Source organism: Lipophrys pholis, assembly GCF_963383615.2.
Source record: "Lipophrys pholis genome assembly, chromosome: 10".
NCBI classification, from domain to species: Eukaryota; Metazoa; Chordata; class Actinopteri; order Blenniiformes; family Blenniidae; genus Lipophrys; species Lipophrys pholis.
In genome coordinates, this window is record NC_137640.1 from 11,686,300 (window position 1) to 11,702,749 (window position 16,450).

The following is a 16,450-nucleotide window of genomic DNA, read 5'->3' on the forward strand; positions in this document are numbered from 1 at the left end:
CCCTCTAGTGGAACGTGGAGGGAAGTCACAATACATTTCTTAAAATAAAATGTATTTGGAAATATATAAATTCCAAAAAGTACAAAACTTGAAAAAGAAAAGAAAAATGGAGTGCAAGATAAATCATAAAAACCAATAAGCCACACTCTTGTTTGAAGAAACGGCTCCATTACCCAATACAGAAAAGGAACTCCCACAAAGCAAGAATGTGTTTCACATTCACAAATTCGCAAACTGTATTCAATGAATCCAAGAAGTACTGCTAAAGCCAGAGTAACCCAAGAAGGAGATTTAAAGTCCAAGTTAAACAGTCTCCTCATCCTAATAATTGTGTCACTCTTTACGAAGCAGACCTCTGTGTTTTCAGGTCGTTCAAGCAAACCCGTGTAAAAGTGCACTCCACCTCTTGAAAGCATTACGTCTTTAGATTCTTCTCTTTAACAAATTTTGCGCAAGCACCTTGTACAGAGCTCAGAAAGAGCTACATTCGATGAATGAATATAAGTGAATGAGTGTGGGCTCTCGCTGCGACAGCCAGGCCATCTGTTCTGCAATTGAGCCACTTTCACACTTCTGACAAGCATTCAGATTAAAAAGCAACAGACTCTCTCCCCCCCAAATGAGCCTGCTGCACCAGTTAAATGCTTTACTGAAAATGTCAGTAATAAACATCAGGTCCCTCTATGGCACAGGCGTGTGGGAACATATGCATATTTTCCACTACATTTCAATGCATATTTAAGAGAAATTATGACCTAGGATGAGCTTTCTCTGCAGCACTCAAAAGAATAAGGGGGACACTAATCCGGCTGTGGAGACAAAGTCAACTATCCCGATGCACACTTAGAAAAATTAATTGTACTCCGTACTTTCACGTTCCTTCCCCTTCATGTTGTATCAATCTTGGCTCTTTGCAGGATCTCAGCACTTCGCAGTGCATCGATTCCAATTCTGCACAAAAATATCGACAGCAGGAAGGCAGCGGCAGCAAGTCTGCCAGGGAACGCTGAAGAACCAACATCGCTCAAGGCATTTTGTCAACATGCAAACAAAAAACTTTATGAAAAGTGAGGGTAAAATCACCATCTCTTGTTGAAGTGTGGAAATACTAGAGCCAAGCTAAACATTCCCATATCAAATATCTTGCAACAAATGTTAAGACCTTGTGCGCTTTAACCATTGAACGGAGTGCAAATTAGCCAAGAGGCTGCAAGCCGACATCCCTGTGTCTCAATAACACCTTCTGCTTCTTTCCAGTTACAGGATATGACTTATAAACAACTGTACGAGCTCAATGACATTTTAGTTTGTGTCACTGCTGAAACAGCCATTGTTGTCTTTACTTCCATCTTCTTTTCCCAACATTATTTTACTCAAATGGATGTGTGAACTCGATCACATTGTATAGCCAAATAATGCGGAAATTCATTGATTCTAAATCTGAGTACCAAGTGTTAAAAGTGCTGAATTGAATGCTGCACATTTGTCATTTTTTGAACATACCATACAATATATCCGATAAATATCTCTACAAGATACTTACAATAAAATACACAGCACAACAAAGGAGCAACTATGTATATTGTGAATCAATATTGTGATGACAATAAATTTGTCATTGTGTAACCGTAATAATATATACATTCATTGAATATTCATAATGGTATTAGGTCAAGCACTTTGTCTTTACTAGATGTAGAACAGATTCCACATTATGTCCAATTACTGCTGGAAAATAAATTCAACTTATGTTGAGATATTTTCATAATTTCAATTTGTCCTAATTACATTAAATTGAGGTCTGACGATGTCCATCAATACATTTTTTATTGCAATTAAACTCTTATTTATCATAATTTATCATAAGTTATTACATAAAATCAAGCATGCTGGAAAAATTCCCAATGCAAACTCCCACTTGTTTCATTTTTGTGAAAAAAGAAAATCACACCTTGGTGAAGCGTCACTGCACATTAGTGACGCCAGAAAACTTTGTCAGCATCGACAGCAAACCATTTATCATGACAAAATGTTGTTGTTTAATGTGTTGACACAGCAAATCACTAGGAATCTGGCCAGTGAATGTCACACTAACCTGCAGCCGAGAAGCCAATACAGCAGAGCAAACAGGACATGCATGGCAGAAAGGGCAGGCTCACACAAATTGACCCCACATTTCACCCTCTCGGGGAGCTGCTGCTTGTGAACGCGAGGGTGTTTATTGTGTTTGTGGGAACAGTCAGTCAATTGCAGATATATAGGGAGTTGAGGCACCCATGTGTGAATTCTCTTATCATAAACAAGTAGGAACCAGCTGCATAAGAAGAGGCAGATTTCATTCGCTCCTTTTTCCAAACCTCTACAGATGGCCCCCCCATGGTTCTTTTAAATCTTGCCTGATTCAGCAAAAACACAAGGCGCACAGTGGCTTTAGTTTTACTTCAGCTGTGGTCATCGACAACACAAACATCTGCAATTGCTGCACTTGCTTTGTTTACTGAACTCCTTGCATTCTTTTCATGCATTATGACAAATCGACTCTACTTATATAGCAAATTCAAAAACGAGGTTGACCAAAGTGCTTTACAGTTCAAATGAAAAACAAAACATTATCTTATTTTGTGTATTTCCTCACAGATTAACAACGCCATATATCAAGGTGTCACCGTTCAGTTAGAATTAAAAGCCAGAGAGTATATATGCGTCTTCAGAAGAATTAATAAATTAATTCTCCTGTGGGTACTACAGTATTGTAGTAGTAGTACTATAGTACCTATGGCAGAGAGAAAAAAGTGAGGAAAAAAAAAATCACATTATGTGAAAGGACTCTACAATATCCTTGAGCTATAACAGTGACGAAGGAACTGGGATCAGATTTCATCATGACACTATACAACTATAGTCAGAAACATGAGCAGGCCAACAAGAACACAATAACAATCTTCCTATAATGTACTTCACTATATACCGAGTAGTTAGGGTGGGAAAAGATGACATTGTCGTTGTTCTTTGGCACCCTTGGAAGCCAACCAAACGGAATTGCGTGACAAGGGAGGATGGGAAATATTCACTGAATACATACCGACAGTCATGTATTCAGGTCAAACAGTGCCGACACAGCACATGACACAATGACAAAAAGTTCATTATTAAATTTCGGCCAGCATCTTTCTCACTGCTTTCTGACGCACACGTCCTAATGGCAGTGTGGTTTCATGTTAGAAAAGAAGAAAAAAGATTAAAAAATGTAGGCGACTCAGTCGAGACGTCCGTGTTAAAAGCTGCATAAAAGGTGTGTGCACATGTCACCTGCTGCTTTCATAAAAACAGCTGTGGTCACGGAAAATGTGACAGTATTTCAGGCAATGACGAGTGAAGTTAAACTATACAGGAAACAGAGGCATATTGTGTGATCAATTACGCTAGAATATTTTAATCACCTATTCAACACACAAAGCTGTGCAGGTGATGTGGACGTTGTTCTTACCCCTTGGTTTCCATTAAATCTGATCGATGGTTGCAAGGACTGGCCCTAAAAAAAAAGACCAAAAAGAAAACATAATTAGTAAACAGCAAGCACATTCAATCTGAGAACATAAATATGTTATGGAGGCATTTAAAAGCATATACCACTTGCTATCTGAGAAATACATGAATTACCATGGCTATAACTTTACATTCACATTGTAGTTTGACATTTTCAGCTAATGATAAAAAAGAAGACCTGGTACTCTGACTTTAAGCCATCAGAGTATAAGCAGACAGATTAACCCCAGTTTGACTGATACAGATTTCTATTCAAAACTTTAATTTTATGTGGCTGTGGGCCAAAGGATTTATAATTCTATAATAAAAACTGCAGCAGCTCATTTCAAATCAAATGGAGAGGTTACAGCTTCATCTTAGTTTTGTGGGTACTTTATACCTGCAAGCTACATTTACATCTATAAGCAACATAACTACAGTTACAACCGTTTCCTGAATTCTACCATCTCTTTAGCAGTTACTTTGTTATGAAGACATCACTTACAACTCATACAAATGTATATTTATCCACGACAAAGACCAATATAGCCTTGAAGTAGTTTCTGATACGCACAGACAGTATTCACTGTGTATGCGAGGGGAGCGAAGTGACTGCGTCTTGAGAAATATGGGACAATCGCATCACAATTCAGAGGATTGATGAATCACTTATAGGACATCCAAACACAGACAACAAATTGATTCTTAAAAGAAGATGAGCTACAACAGTCAAAAGTCACTCCAAGTGTTGATTGTGTCAGATGGGAACAGGAATCCAACACAACAATTTGCAATTTACCGGCTTACCCGAATGTGAAAAATGTCTTGTCTCAAGTGTTCTTCAGCAAAATGTATATGTAGGGTCACAATTTGGTAGAAAGACCAATACACACGCTGCATCCTACTTCAAGTCGCTTTTTCTACTGTGAGGATGTGATGGATTTTTTTTTTTTTTTTTTTTTAAGCATTTTTCTGCTCTTTACTACCAACTGCAACCAAGTCCTCTTTATAATAATAAAACAAAAAGAAAGGTAGTTCATATGAGTAAGAAAACATTTTTAACATATCCAATACAATGGAACCAAGTGAAAGCGATGAGTGTCAGGATGAAATTGAGCATATGTGGGATTATGGCTGTGCAATGAAACTATCTAGATAGAAGATCCCAATAAAATTAAGGTTGATTTTGAAGAGAGGCATTTGCCTTATTTTCATTATAACATGACCACAGGGTACAGACATGACCAGAAAAGGTCAGGAGAGGAAACATGAGTGGAAATGTCAGGAGTGCCATTAGCCCACCAGGAGAGGTTACAAACTGTTCCAGGGACATCATAAAATATGCTCATCTTTAGGTGAATAGATCATGACGGACCAGCTGCTAAATTATCCTGCAGTGCTCCTTGCAGGCCCATATACCGACTCGGGTTGCTCGATATTTGTTAAGCAATAACCATTATGATTGTGGTATGACTTGTCATGAATAAACACCGAAGTACAAATCCAAAAGAACAGAGACTACAAAGACATCTAAATCATATCCAACAATTCCTAAGTGGAGCGGCCGTTTACTTTGTTGTTTTAAGTCCTCATTTCTGGATTTATGTGCTTGGGCCTGTTGCCGCCATGTGTGATGTAAAATTGAAATAATGAAGGGTGTCATGATCAGTTAACACAATCCAGGGCACTGGAGCTCCATCCGACTGACCAAATATGTCTGTATGCATAGAACTTAGAAACAATTCATTGCAGGTCAGTCAGTCTTTTTTGATATTGATATTGTGAACGTTGATACGTAACACATTGTGCGGCTCAGTCAAATGTCACATCGTGGATCAAGCTTCGGCTGATTACTGGCTGAATGGGGAGATGATCAGTGACCCTGTTCATCCAATCCTTCTGATCTAAACAAATCGCATCACAATGAATAACAAACAAACAATCGACTAGTACAAAATAAAACCATTAACTGCTTTATTTAACAAAGTCTGAATAGTCAAATCATACATAGAAACACTCTCATGGAGCCGTCCTCCCTGGTTTACCCCAGCAATGTTGAGCACACCACCAGTTTTAGCTTTCCCTCCCTCTACCCTCCTCACCCCTCCCAACACTGCTAATATAGTGCTACCCTCAGCCTGTTCATTTGAATGGGCTGCTGACATGTCACTATTCTCTGGGACCCGAGCCCAGAATGTTCCACCGAGCTAACCTTAGCAGCAGAGTGCAGGTCCTGAGCTCGAAGTGAGGCCGTGGGTGTTCCCACACTGCCAACCAGGAGCAGAGTGGACATCAGCTGGACACAGCAGAGAGTCCAGCTTTGCAGCCTGAGGTCTTTTTGTTTGTTTTTTTTAAAATCACTAAATGAAATCTTTCCACTATTTGTGTTAAAAAAAAGCAAATACCAACATTCATCATGAAAAGCAGGATAACTAACTCTCAAACAATAAACTGCTTGTTCAGGGTTTATCGCAACTACAAGCAGTTATTCAGATTTCTGGTAATCAATTTCTCTGGATCAAAAAATGTAATTAGTTATAAGTGGACTGGTCTGAACAAACAATTCTTAGAAAACAGACAATTTAGTCATGTTTAAAAAAACAAAACAAACATGGTCCGCAAAATAGTATGAAACCTTTAATGACGATCTTTTGCAACATCAGATCACATTTTAAATGTTGAAGTACGTTGTGCTGTGTATTACGAAAACATGCAGTAATTTTACCAAGTGCTGTGATGACAGTAAGACACATGATAAAAAGATTAAGTATATGATGTCTGTCTGCACTGGATTCATACTTTCAAATTAAAGAGAGGCCATTTCAATCTGCCTGAAGTCATTTTTCACCCTTATTTACCTCGACCTCATCTAATATCCAACATTTATAGACACTAAAGCGCTCACTAAGCTCTCTCCACATTCAAATATAGCCACTCCAATCTACATAGGGACTGGGCAAGTCAGACAATATAGTTCCATTTGAGTCTGTAATGAAAGCTACAATATATTTTTTGACAATGCCTTTTCTAGTCTACCCAAATTGTACTGGTTATGAAAGTCGACATCTCATCAATTCTTACCTCACTGGTTCAAAACTGAAATCTACTCGAGGAGGAGAACTGCTGTCTGTTGGCTCTGTATGCCCGACGAGTGGTAGGGGACTACAAATTTAATAAAACGGTAATTACCAGTGTCCAATACGATTGGAATAGTAAATATTGAAATGTGTTGGATGGGCAGTTTCAAAACACCTTACTCTTCAGCCAATCTGCATTTGAATGCCATTGTCACACGACACCCAGTATATCACAGAATTCTAATAGGCAAACAGCAAAGTCCCTGCATCTGAATACTTAAAGCAATTTTATATTGCCCTGAGTGAGCAAACATGGAAAAAGTACATGATTGTGATGCTTATCAATTATAGGCTATATTACCTTTTTTCCATTAAAAACTTGAATATTAAGGACAATTAGTAATGAAGTTCAAATAAGAAAATAGAGAAGATTGGCAGCACTACTAGCCAACAGGGACACAGGTTTCCTTATTTTCACAAAAACAAAGTATATTGAAACAGAGTTTCAATATACTGTGTTTGCACTGCTGAAGTATTTCATTGTTGTGTTGTAAATGTGCACAGGAATAGCCAGGTCTAAATCCCTCAGGGTATGACTAGAGCGCCCAAATTACCAGGTGTTTAGTTGCATCACCGTCACACTGATGAGATTTTCCACATGTCTATGATTTCAGTGGTGGAAAGAGCCCTTTGTGGCATGCACTGCAGCAATGAAGCAGTACTGGTGCCCCTGCCCTCGTCTGTGTGCATGCAATACAAGCGTGGTCTACAAGACCTTTCAAATAGTTCTGACGGAAGAGTGGCAGACAAGTGTTTACAGGAACACACTTGCATGTAGACTTAATTGGGCCTATTTACTGCAACTGGCTCTTCACTGAAAGAAAGTGTCCCTTTGAAGCTTTAGGTTGTTTCCACCTGATTAATGTGGAGCAACATTTGATCTTGTGCTTGAAGTGGAATCATTAGTTTCTTGTGTGTGCACCTCTTTGTTGTGGGGCTAGGCTCTTATTTTGTATGACATACAATACACCATCAACAACAACTTCAAGTCTTTTCATCTTCCAAAAAAACAAAACCTTGTTACTCAGAAGCTACAGTGTTTCCAAATGGCTTCAACAGAACACTGCTTATAAGACTCAAGAAAAAGCAAAATTTTTCTAACAGTTGCCTGTCATCTTGCAATACATACATACATACATACATAATACAAAATGGCAACGCTCAAAAAGTGAAAATCCAAGTTCTTTCTCAATGTAACCACATATTCTTGTGTTATCAGGACAGTGTGGCCACGTTTTTCCCTTCAAAACAACCTACATCTATAATATAGCTTCAATAATACCAAGTTTTACACAACTGAAGGGTAAACGGCTGCCTTTCTCAGAATGAAGTTCTTTATCTTTCTGTTAATAAGTGGCAGGATTGGAAATTATCTTTAATCACTTGTTACAGAGAGGGGGTTGTTGCTTATATTGAACATGCAAAAACATGGAACATATATGGAAAAAGACAAAATAATAAAACTATTGTGAAAATGACAGAAAATGTGGACTTTCAAAAAAGGAAAAGTAGTATAAGCCATCAGCTCTCACACACTCTTCAAATTACCAATCAGTTCCCGTGCTGCATAAATCTTGGTTCAACTTCACAGCTAAAGTGCTGCATAATGAAAGTCTTGCTGAGAAAACCATCTGAAGACCTGGTTTGTTGCGTAACGCTGCAAGTCACATGTTCATTGTGACCACAATGCGAATGTGTACAACATATACATTTGGGAAAGACATCCAGAAATGCAATGAGTAAAGATGACTCACACCATCACACTCCACATGCCAACATCAAATGTATCAGCTGGGGCTCTGAAGACCAGACGTGGGCCACTCATTCTCATCACTTCACCTGCCAGATGGGGGCCAGCGAGCCGTCAGCTCCGCTCAGATCCATTTGTGCCAACGTCATGACCACCGAGTCATCAGCAAGCATGATTGGTAGGGACTTGGCAGCGAAGTGGGAGGATTGCCACTGACGAAGCCCATAGGCGCACTTAAATATTTGTTTCTTTCCCATGTAGGTATTGGAATAATAGTTCATAAACAACATCTACATTAATCTTGGTTCTGGAAATCCACTTGCTGGTATTACAATGTGGAATTTAAACAACACAAAGATTGTAAAAAGACTAACACACCCACCACAATTACTTTGCACAGAATAGGATAAACATGGCTTAATGTTAATTTTTTTTCTTCTTCTTATTCTGTTTTACTTGCAAACAGTAGCACTGTGCAGAGAAGCCCATTTTCATTACTGACTGTAATAAAGGTGCGAGGTGAGAAGAAGCAATTACTGAAGCCCCAATTGTTAGTTAATAGTATCTGTGACCATATGTCTTTGCAAGTACTTGAATATTTAATTTCAGGACATTAATTAAAACAATAAAATTAAAAAATGCAGTCAATGATGCTTCTGTATAGAGTAAGCTTCCAGACAGAAGAGACCACTGTGCCAACAATCTAGGCATTTCAGCTGTCACTTCCCTGGTGTACTTGCATGTTAGAGACTCAAATATTAATTTCATTATTCCTCAAAGCATTCACGTTCTACTTTTAGTGCCTCAAATGTTTGCAGTGAACGATGTATCTGCTGTGTTCTTGGTCCAACCAGCATGGCACAGGGCCGACACTGACAGGAATAAACAGTGGTTCAGTGAAGGAGCGTCACAAGAATAGACTGTACCATTGCAAAAAAAAATAATAAAAATCACCTTTTATAAGTCTTTTCTAAAATGGAAAAGCCTGCACTCCGCGAGCAGAAATTCCTTCACGGTTTTACTTGATTCATTTCTTTTTAAATTGACACGGAGATCTTTCAGGCTGAGTCACATTGATTTATAATAGTTACAACCCAATGAGTGGCATAAATATGTAAAAAGAAAAGAAAAACCTTTAAAGTCAAGGCTAGAAGCAAGCAAAACAGAAATATGAATACATATTCAGGCAGAACTGCACACTCCCGCCCATTTCCCCAAAAGTGTTCCAAACAGAAAGCACATTCGTGGACCAAAACACTGAACTGTGCACCGACCGACATGTTGCGAAAGATGCTGGTCAGGGATGGTGTTTTGTGTGTAATGACACCAGGTGGACATGGTCACTTGTGGATGACCCTGCCACAGGACAGAAGAACACCGTGACATTTAGAGTCATATTTGGCATTAGTGGTAATGGTCATCTCTTGCAGTGTCCTGTGATCCGCTGAAACTGCAAAGTAAGCATTCCTTAAATAACCATAGCACAGGCCAACCAGCATCAAGCAACAAAATCTCCACCCAGGCTCCATTACCTCCCATAGCATTCCCATAGGGGCTGATGGTAGGACCACAAGCTTGACACCACGTACACTGAGGGCGAGAGTTTAAGTAAAATTAAACTTTGTGATCATCTTATTTTTGTGAAAAAAGATCACAGAAGAAAGGATCTCATTAAAGCAATGTCTTTATTTAGAATTAAAACGCCTTTGAACGTTGTCACAAATAGCATTCATATATCACAAAGGTGTGATATGCAAACAGGTATTACTTTGGCCGGGCACTAAAAACAAACTATATGTAGTTTTTATAAAAAACTATTTCCAAGATTGACCATAGCTGATCGGTATCGACACTATAATGATAATGTTCACAAATCTACACCAAAAGTGTCAGAGATGCCAAACTACTGAAATATATCTGACAACCTAAACGTTTTTTTAAACAGTGAAATATCCAAGATTCTTCTTAAAAGCATCGTGAAATAAATACTTAAAACTATCAAAGTTTAAATGTTTGATTATGGTAATAACAGATAATATTTTAGATCAAACTAAAACTGCACATTCTGCACTAGAGGCTGTTTACTAAATCAACATTCAATACAAATGCATCACGCGGCTTTGCTCCGGTCGCCGCCTCACTAATGGCAAAGTGAGCTTCAGTTTTTAAAAGAAATACTAAATTATACAGAATTAAATCAAATATGGCTCAGAGATTGTTCCATAAGTCTTTAAAATATTATTTATCCCACAGGTTTAGAAAGTGCATAGCATTATGTGGGAGTTATACTGCAAACACATAACACACTTTTCTTGATCTTATTGTGACGCATCGCCTTCATAATGAAAAGTCTTCAGAGATGGCTTTTAAACAGGGGGGGGCAATGAAAAACTAAATTCCACTCGACACCAAAAAGTCCACAGTCTATCAATGATTACATTACGTTACGTTTGTGGGTGCGATCCTGAACATGATAGAAATTTTGTGACAGAAGAGGCCAAAATGTCTTTATTCAAATGTTTGACGCATTTGAAAATCAACTAATTGGTGAAATCTCCTCTGTGGGCTTTTGCTAGAGATGAAACTCAGCGGGACACAACAGGAAGATGAGTCACACAACTTCGCGAGCTCATGGGATCAGTAATTAGTGATGGGAAACGTTGGAGAAACGGAATTGGGATCTGAGGTTTGCAGGTGTTGGAATCTCACAGTGGAAAAGTTCCCACTGTGGCAGGCCACCGCTCCGAGAAACAGGATGAGTTTAATGTGGAGCAATAATTTTCTCAATATGGATCAATATAGTATATAAAATCCACATTTTAAAAAACAAATAATATATCAAGCAAACAAATGTGTGACTGCCTAGTTCAGAATGTAGTCTTACTCATTTCCTTGCTTATGTCACAGCTATTAAGAAGGGGGGGGGGGGGGGTGGGGGTGTAATCTGGGCTGCCAGTCCTGCACAAAGCTCCAGTTCACTCTGTCCCCAGATGTACTGACAGAAGAAAGCCAGCTGACAGTCACGTCTCAAACAGGAAACGGCTAAACCACTCCGCCACTGCTGCTTATCATATCGGATATTCCTCCTAATGAGCCAATGAGAGTTAAACTCTTCTAAAATTTAAACATGAAAAATTATTTCCAGTCAGACCAACAAGTTCATCTTAAAAACTGTGCAACAAGCTGACTCTTCTTTAAGTTTCCCATCTTGTGGAAAGATATAGTGACTTTTACAATACCACAATCAGGAGTTTACCTCTCTTCCTGTTCCTTTTCCACCTCGCCCCTGCAGTTGGGTGACAGCCAGTGTTTGAAAGAAGACAAGCAAATAGTTGGAAAAACAAACCTGAGACAAGGCAAGTATGAGGATGGTGGCATTTCAGCTGGACAGACAAGGAATCTGAGGCAACATTAACAGTCAATCTTGTTTTAGGCAGTGTTTTTACATGGAAGTATTCACAACCTTAAATAAATTAAAGGTTATTTTTTCTTATTGACAAAGGAAACAAACAGTAGTGTTAAAGTTGTGTAAGCATGATTCTATAATGTAGCATATGAACATTTATCCAGAGGAACTGTTTGAAATATGTAAAACAATAACGCACGACTACTGTCTCACAAATGGGTGTTTGATTTATGCTCAGCAACTGCAACAAGAGCTGTCGACAGTATCTACTGCAGTGCTTATTGCCCAATATAATCCTTGTGCGTTTGCTAAATGAAAACACAGCTTATGGAACCATGACATATCACTAATATCCAATCTGTAAGTAACAAAATCTCCAAAAGCCAAAAGGCGAGATATCGTGCATGAACAGTCACTACGAAGGTCTTGCTGATATTGTTCGATTATTCAAACGTTTACATCTGATCAAACTGTGCCTGCAATCCAGACCGTCACACATCACTGCCTTAGACATGCATCACTTTTGGCAAATTTAATCCTAGAAATAATAATAGGTGGTGTAAATACCTGTGGCTGTGTGTTTTTAATGTTGCAGTCAAAGTAAAGTGAGATTTACTTGTTTCTTCTGTGCAAATTTCACACTGTCGCCTACAAACACGTCTGCCACCGTTGTGTTTTCTTCTACCTATGCGCTGGAGGGTCATTCTGCCATTACACCCCTAAAATGCAAGTGGGCCATGGGGTTTTCTATTTCACTGTGCTGGGTGGTACTTCTTCTGTCGACGTCTGTTGATTGTCTGTGCTTCTATTGAGCGGGACTGAACCTAACCAGACTGTGTCTGAATTCGAGCACGTAAATGTCCCTTTATCTGAAACCATAGAAATATTTATGAAAGAGAATATGTCTTGGGATGTGACAACTGACTGAGTGGGACAAGAAGGTGCGGCTCTTTTATTGCAGAGGATTCTTCCATTCACAGGTCGATTGAGTAAAATCAGGGATTGGCAACTTTTATCATTGTGAAAAATGCTAATTTTATCGTCACTTCTCAAAGTGAACCAGCACTTCTAAAGGCCAATTCATGCTGTTCATGGCTACGTGACGTCAGAATCGCAGCCCAAAGTCATAATCGGAGTTTGTTTATGGCCCAGATCAACATTACTTTAAATCATAGAAAATAATCACAAATGTTGGATGGACCTTTCCCTATAGGCAGAATTGGTAATAGAAAAAATGACAATATTTACAATGATAAATGATCCGTTCCCCATGATATCCACGATGCCACATCTTTCATGAGTATAATCAAGGGAGTAAAACTATTTCTAAATTATGCTGGTCAAAGAAAAAACAGTGAAACAGTGAAAAGTGAAGCAACATTAAAAAAGCCAAAATGTCAGATTAGGCAACAAACTTCCTCCATGACTACATTGCAAGAGCAACTACAATGTGTTTACAAATAGATTCACTCCAGTGGTTCTGAGACCGAGCACACCACGTCTACAGAAACTCTTATCTCAGACTGACCATCAGTAGATCCATCACTCGGGACTCTGTTCAGAAATTCTAGCATACCATATTCTCAGACAGACAAATCTTGCCAAAACGGTATTTATCAAGCAGCACAAACATGAAAGTGTTTTTTCTTCTCTCACTTGAATTTACAAAGCATGTAGAGCTTTCTCTGCAAAATACTTCCAACCAGGCAGATTACATCTGGGGTCAAGTGTGTTTTCTGAATCCGGACTTTTCAACCACGCTAACTGGGGCCATGTCTTCTGCTATGTGGTGGGTTACCGCGGTCGTCATCTCCTTATGTTCTAGACTTTGTCGTACGGTATTGAGCTAGAAAGAGACGACACCAGAATCAAATGCATCAGCGCCGGTTGCTTCGGATTCTTAGTTCTGGAACCGGCAGGAGATGTTGACATGCATAGTTTCAGACACGCTTCATTTTCTAGTGGGCGGATTTTTAAATGGTGGTATAAATTTGTTGTGCCGCTACTTTTTGTGGCGACACTACTGCGGCATATTTTGCACAACACCATTTGTTCAACAACTTCCTTCTTGAATCCAAACTACCGACATACGATTGGATCCCGTGCTCTTTTTCTTTGGAATCAACTCATCTTCTTCCAGCTGCCGTGTCTGTTTGCACATTCCGCTATGTTCGATTTGCGCATCGTTCGCTATAAAGTAGGGCTGGGCAAAAAAAAAGTAAATAATTTTTTTTAAATCAATTTAACAAATTTGTGGCTAAATTATTTTTTTTATTTTGCAATTATTTTTATTATTCTTATTTTTTTTTTTAGACCAAATCGCCCAGCCCTACTATAAAGTCACAGAGACAAAATTCTTTGTATTTCCTTTTCAATCTGTCCCACACTACACACAAAACGCATGAATGCCTAAGGGTCTGCAGCATTATGGAGAGTGGGCCAGTGTGCAGAGGAGCACCTCCGGTGCTGGAGTGGCCCGGGGTCACAGCTGGACACCTTGCGTTCCACTATCTCAGTTTCCCATGCATGCTTCACGTGGCTGGGCTGCTTCTAATGGGACACTTCACAGACGCTACCAAGGGGAGATAGGCATTCCCTCTCCACCATGAGGATTACTAATAACGATTGCTTTTGTGGTCGGGAATCCAATCTCTCGTTGCATCAATGTCTCGTGGAGGGGCTCCCACAAATCTATTGACTAGTCATTCGGTCATGTTTTGTCTTTACCCCGTTCCTCTACATGGTTGTATGTCTAAAGGCCTCTATTAACAGCCTTGTAGTGTTTTGTTGTGTCTGTCTGCTCTTTCACTACCCTACTCTGTCTTTGCACTATGTATATTAAAACACAAAGCACTCATTGCTCTATGCGACTGAAACGATATGAATCTCTGGTGTCTTAAAAAAAAAAAAAAAAAAAAAAGGAATGAAACTACATTTATCTTCACCAAGTAGCAAATCACTTATCAGTCATAATTGAACAGCTATGGTTTACCAGCTGTAGTCCTGCTGTACACAGCAGATGAAGCTGGAGATAAGACCCTTTCCCCCTGCCCTGCCAGGTTTTCCCCGTCAAATATTTATAGAAGCTGAAACATTAGAAGGCCTCCATCAGACTTAAAGCTCCCGACACAAGAAGCCAAGCAGGAGAGAAAGAAAGGAGCAGCAGGGCGATTTCAAAGATGGAACCTTGAATTGGGGCTCTTCTTTAAAAAAGAAAAACACTGCTGACAAAATACATGTGTTGAACCTCTTGTTTATTAGCTTAGAGGCAGTCCTACAGCTGTAAAGTGAAAACAAGCCTTTACTGGCAATGAGGAGAGGGGGTTGGGAAGAAAAAAGAAAGAAATGGCCATGTTTCACATGAAGACTAGGTACTTTTCCAAATTATTCACTGTGCTGTCATTCAAACAAACCTGGGTTTAAGGAGCAGTTTAACAACCTAAACCTAGTTAAAGTCATTAAAAGGAGGAGGATTGTTAGGCTTTGTAACGGTAGCTCTTTACATTGTGTTGGGGCTAATTTATTTAACCCTCCCCTCCCCTATAAAAAAAAAAAAATTATAAAAAAAACAACTGATTAAACTTTATGGAAACACCTGTTAATGTGGGTCGGTGATATTCGTTTGGGTTAATATTCCTTTAACTTAAAGTTTAAAACAAAACTGTTGCGCCAACTGATTCAAAGGCAATACGATCAAGTACCAAGCAGAGGCTGCGCACAGCCAGAGAGCCGGAGCACAGTCCGGGTCCGGGCGCCGCCGAGCGGCAGCGACAAGAGGCTGAAGCACATCCACAGCGTGGAGGGCTGGTGGCGGCTCAGACACTCTTCCAGAGCCGAGGCGGGCGGGCAGTGCCCGGTGCCGAGTATCATGAAGCAGCGGCAGACAGAGCGGGGAGGACAGGAGAGGAGAGGGGAGGGGGGGGGGGGGGGGGGGGGGGGTGACCTCACTCTGCCTGTCACCAGCCAACAGGACCACACTTTACACCCGAACCAGAACCGTGAGAGTAAAGAAAAACACAGCAGCCCATTTACCTTTCCGCCGTGGAGGCCTTCGAACGCCCTCAGCGCGCTGTCAGTGAGTTTCACGTGGAAGAGCGAGACATTGCTGCCTCTCTTCACTCTCCCACAGGAGAGTTGGTAGCACTGCTCCTCCTGCAGCGCCGCCATCTTTACTGCCGTTCCCACCACGCGCAGTCGCGCACGGACGCACTCGGGTCTTAAATCGAGAAATCCCGGTTTGCTTTCCAACGATTGCCCAATGACCGGTCACTGCTGATGAAACCACTGAGCTGCGCTCAAAATGTTTCTTCTTATATATTTAAAATTTTAAAAATAAATTATAGTTTTTTTATACAATCAGAAAACGTACACACCGTGCATCATACTGCAAAAATATACCGTTATTCTGCTGGAAATTGTTAGAGTGACTTTTCTTATCTTTTCTTTTCTTTTCTTTTCTTTTCTTTTCGTTATCCCCAAATAAATATCACTACACGTGAATACGACTGTCAGTGTACGTGGCATTGTTTTATTATTTAAAAAAAATAATAATTATAATATGAATGGCATGAAAATGTGGAGTTTCATTGCAGCTCATCAGTGGGAAGAGGAAACAATAGATCATCTGACTAC

General features: G+C 39.7%; 1 protein-coding gene across 1 annotated transcript in view; it reads right to left on the bottom strand.

Moving 5' to 3' along the window:
• Positions 1-16,004, bottom strand: part of ell (elongation factor RNA polymerase II) — a 33,048-nt gene extending 17,044 nt beyond the window's left edge. The window contains exons 1-2 of the mRNA XM_080472968.1: positions 15,851-16,004; positions 3,488-3,532 (exon numbers count right to left, since the gene is read on the bottom strand). Of these exons, the coding sequence (XP_080329094.1) occupies positions 3,488-3,532; positions 15,851-15,985 (180 nt within the window). The 5' untranslated portion in view covers positions 15,986-16,004. The remainder of the gene's footprint in view (positions 1-3,487; positions 3,533-15,850) is intronic.
• Positions 16,005-16,450: the final 446 nt, after the last annotated feature.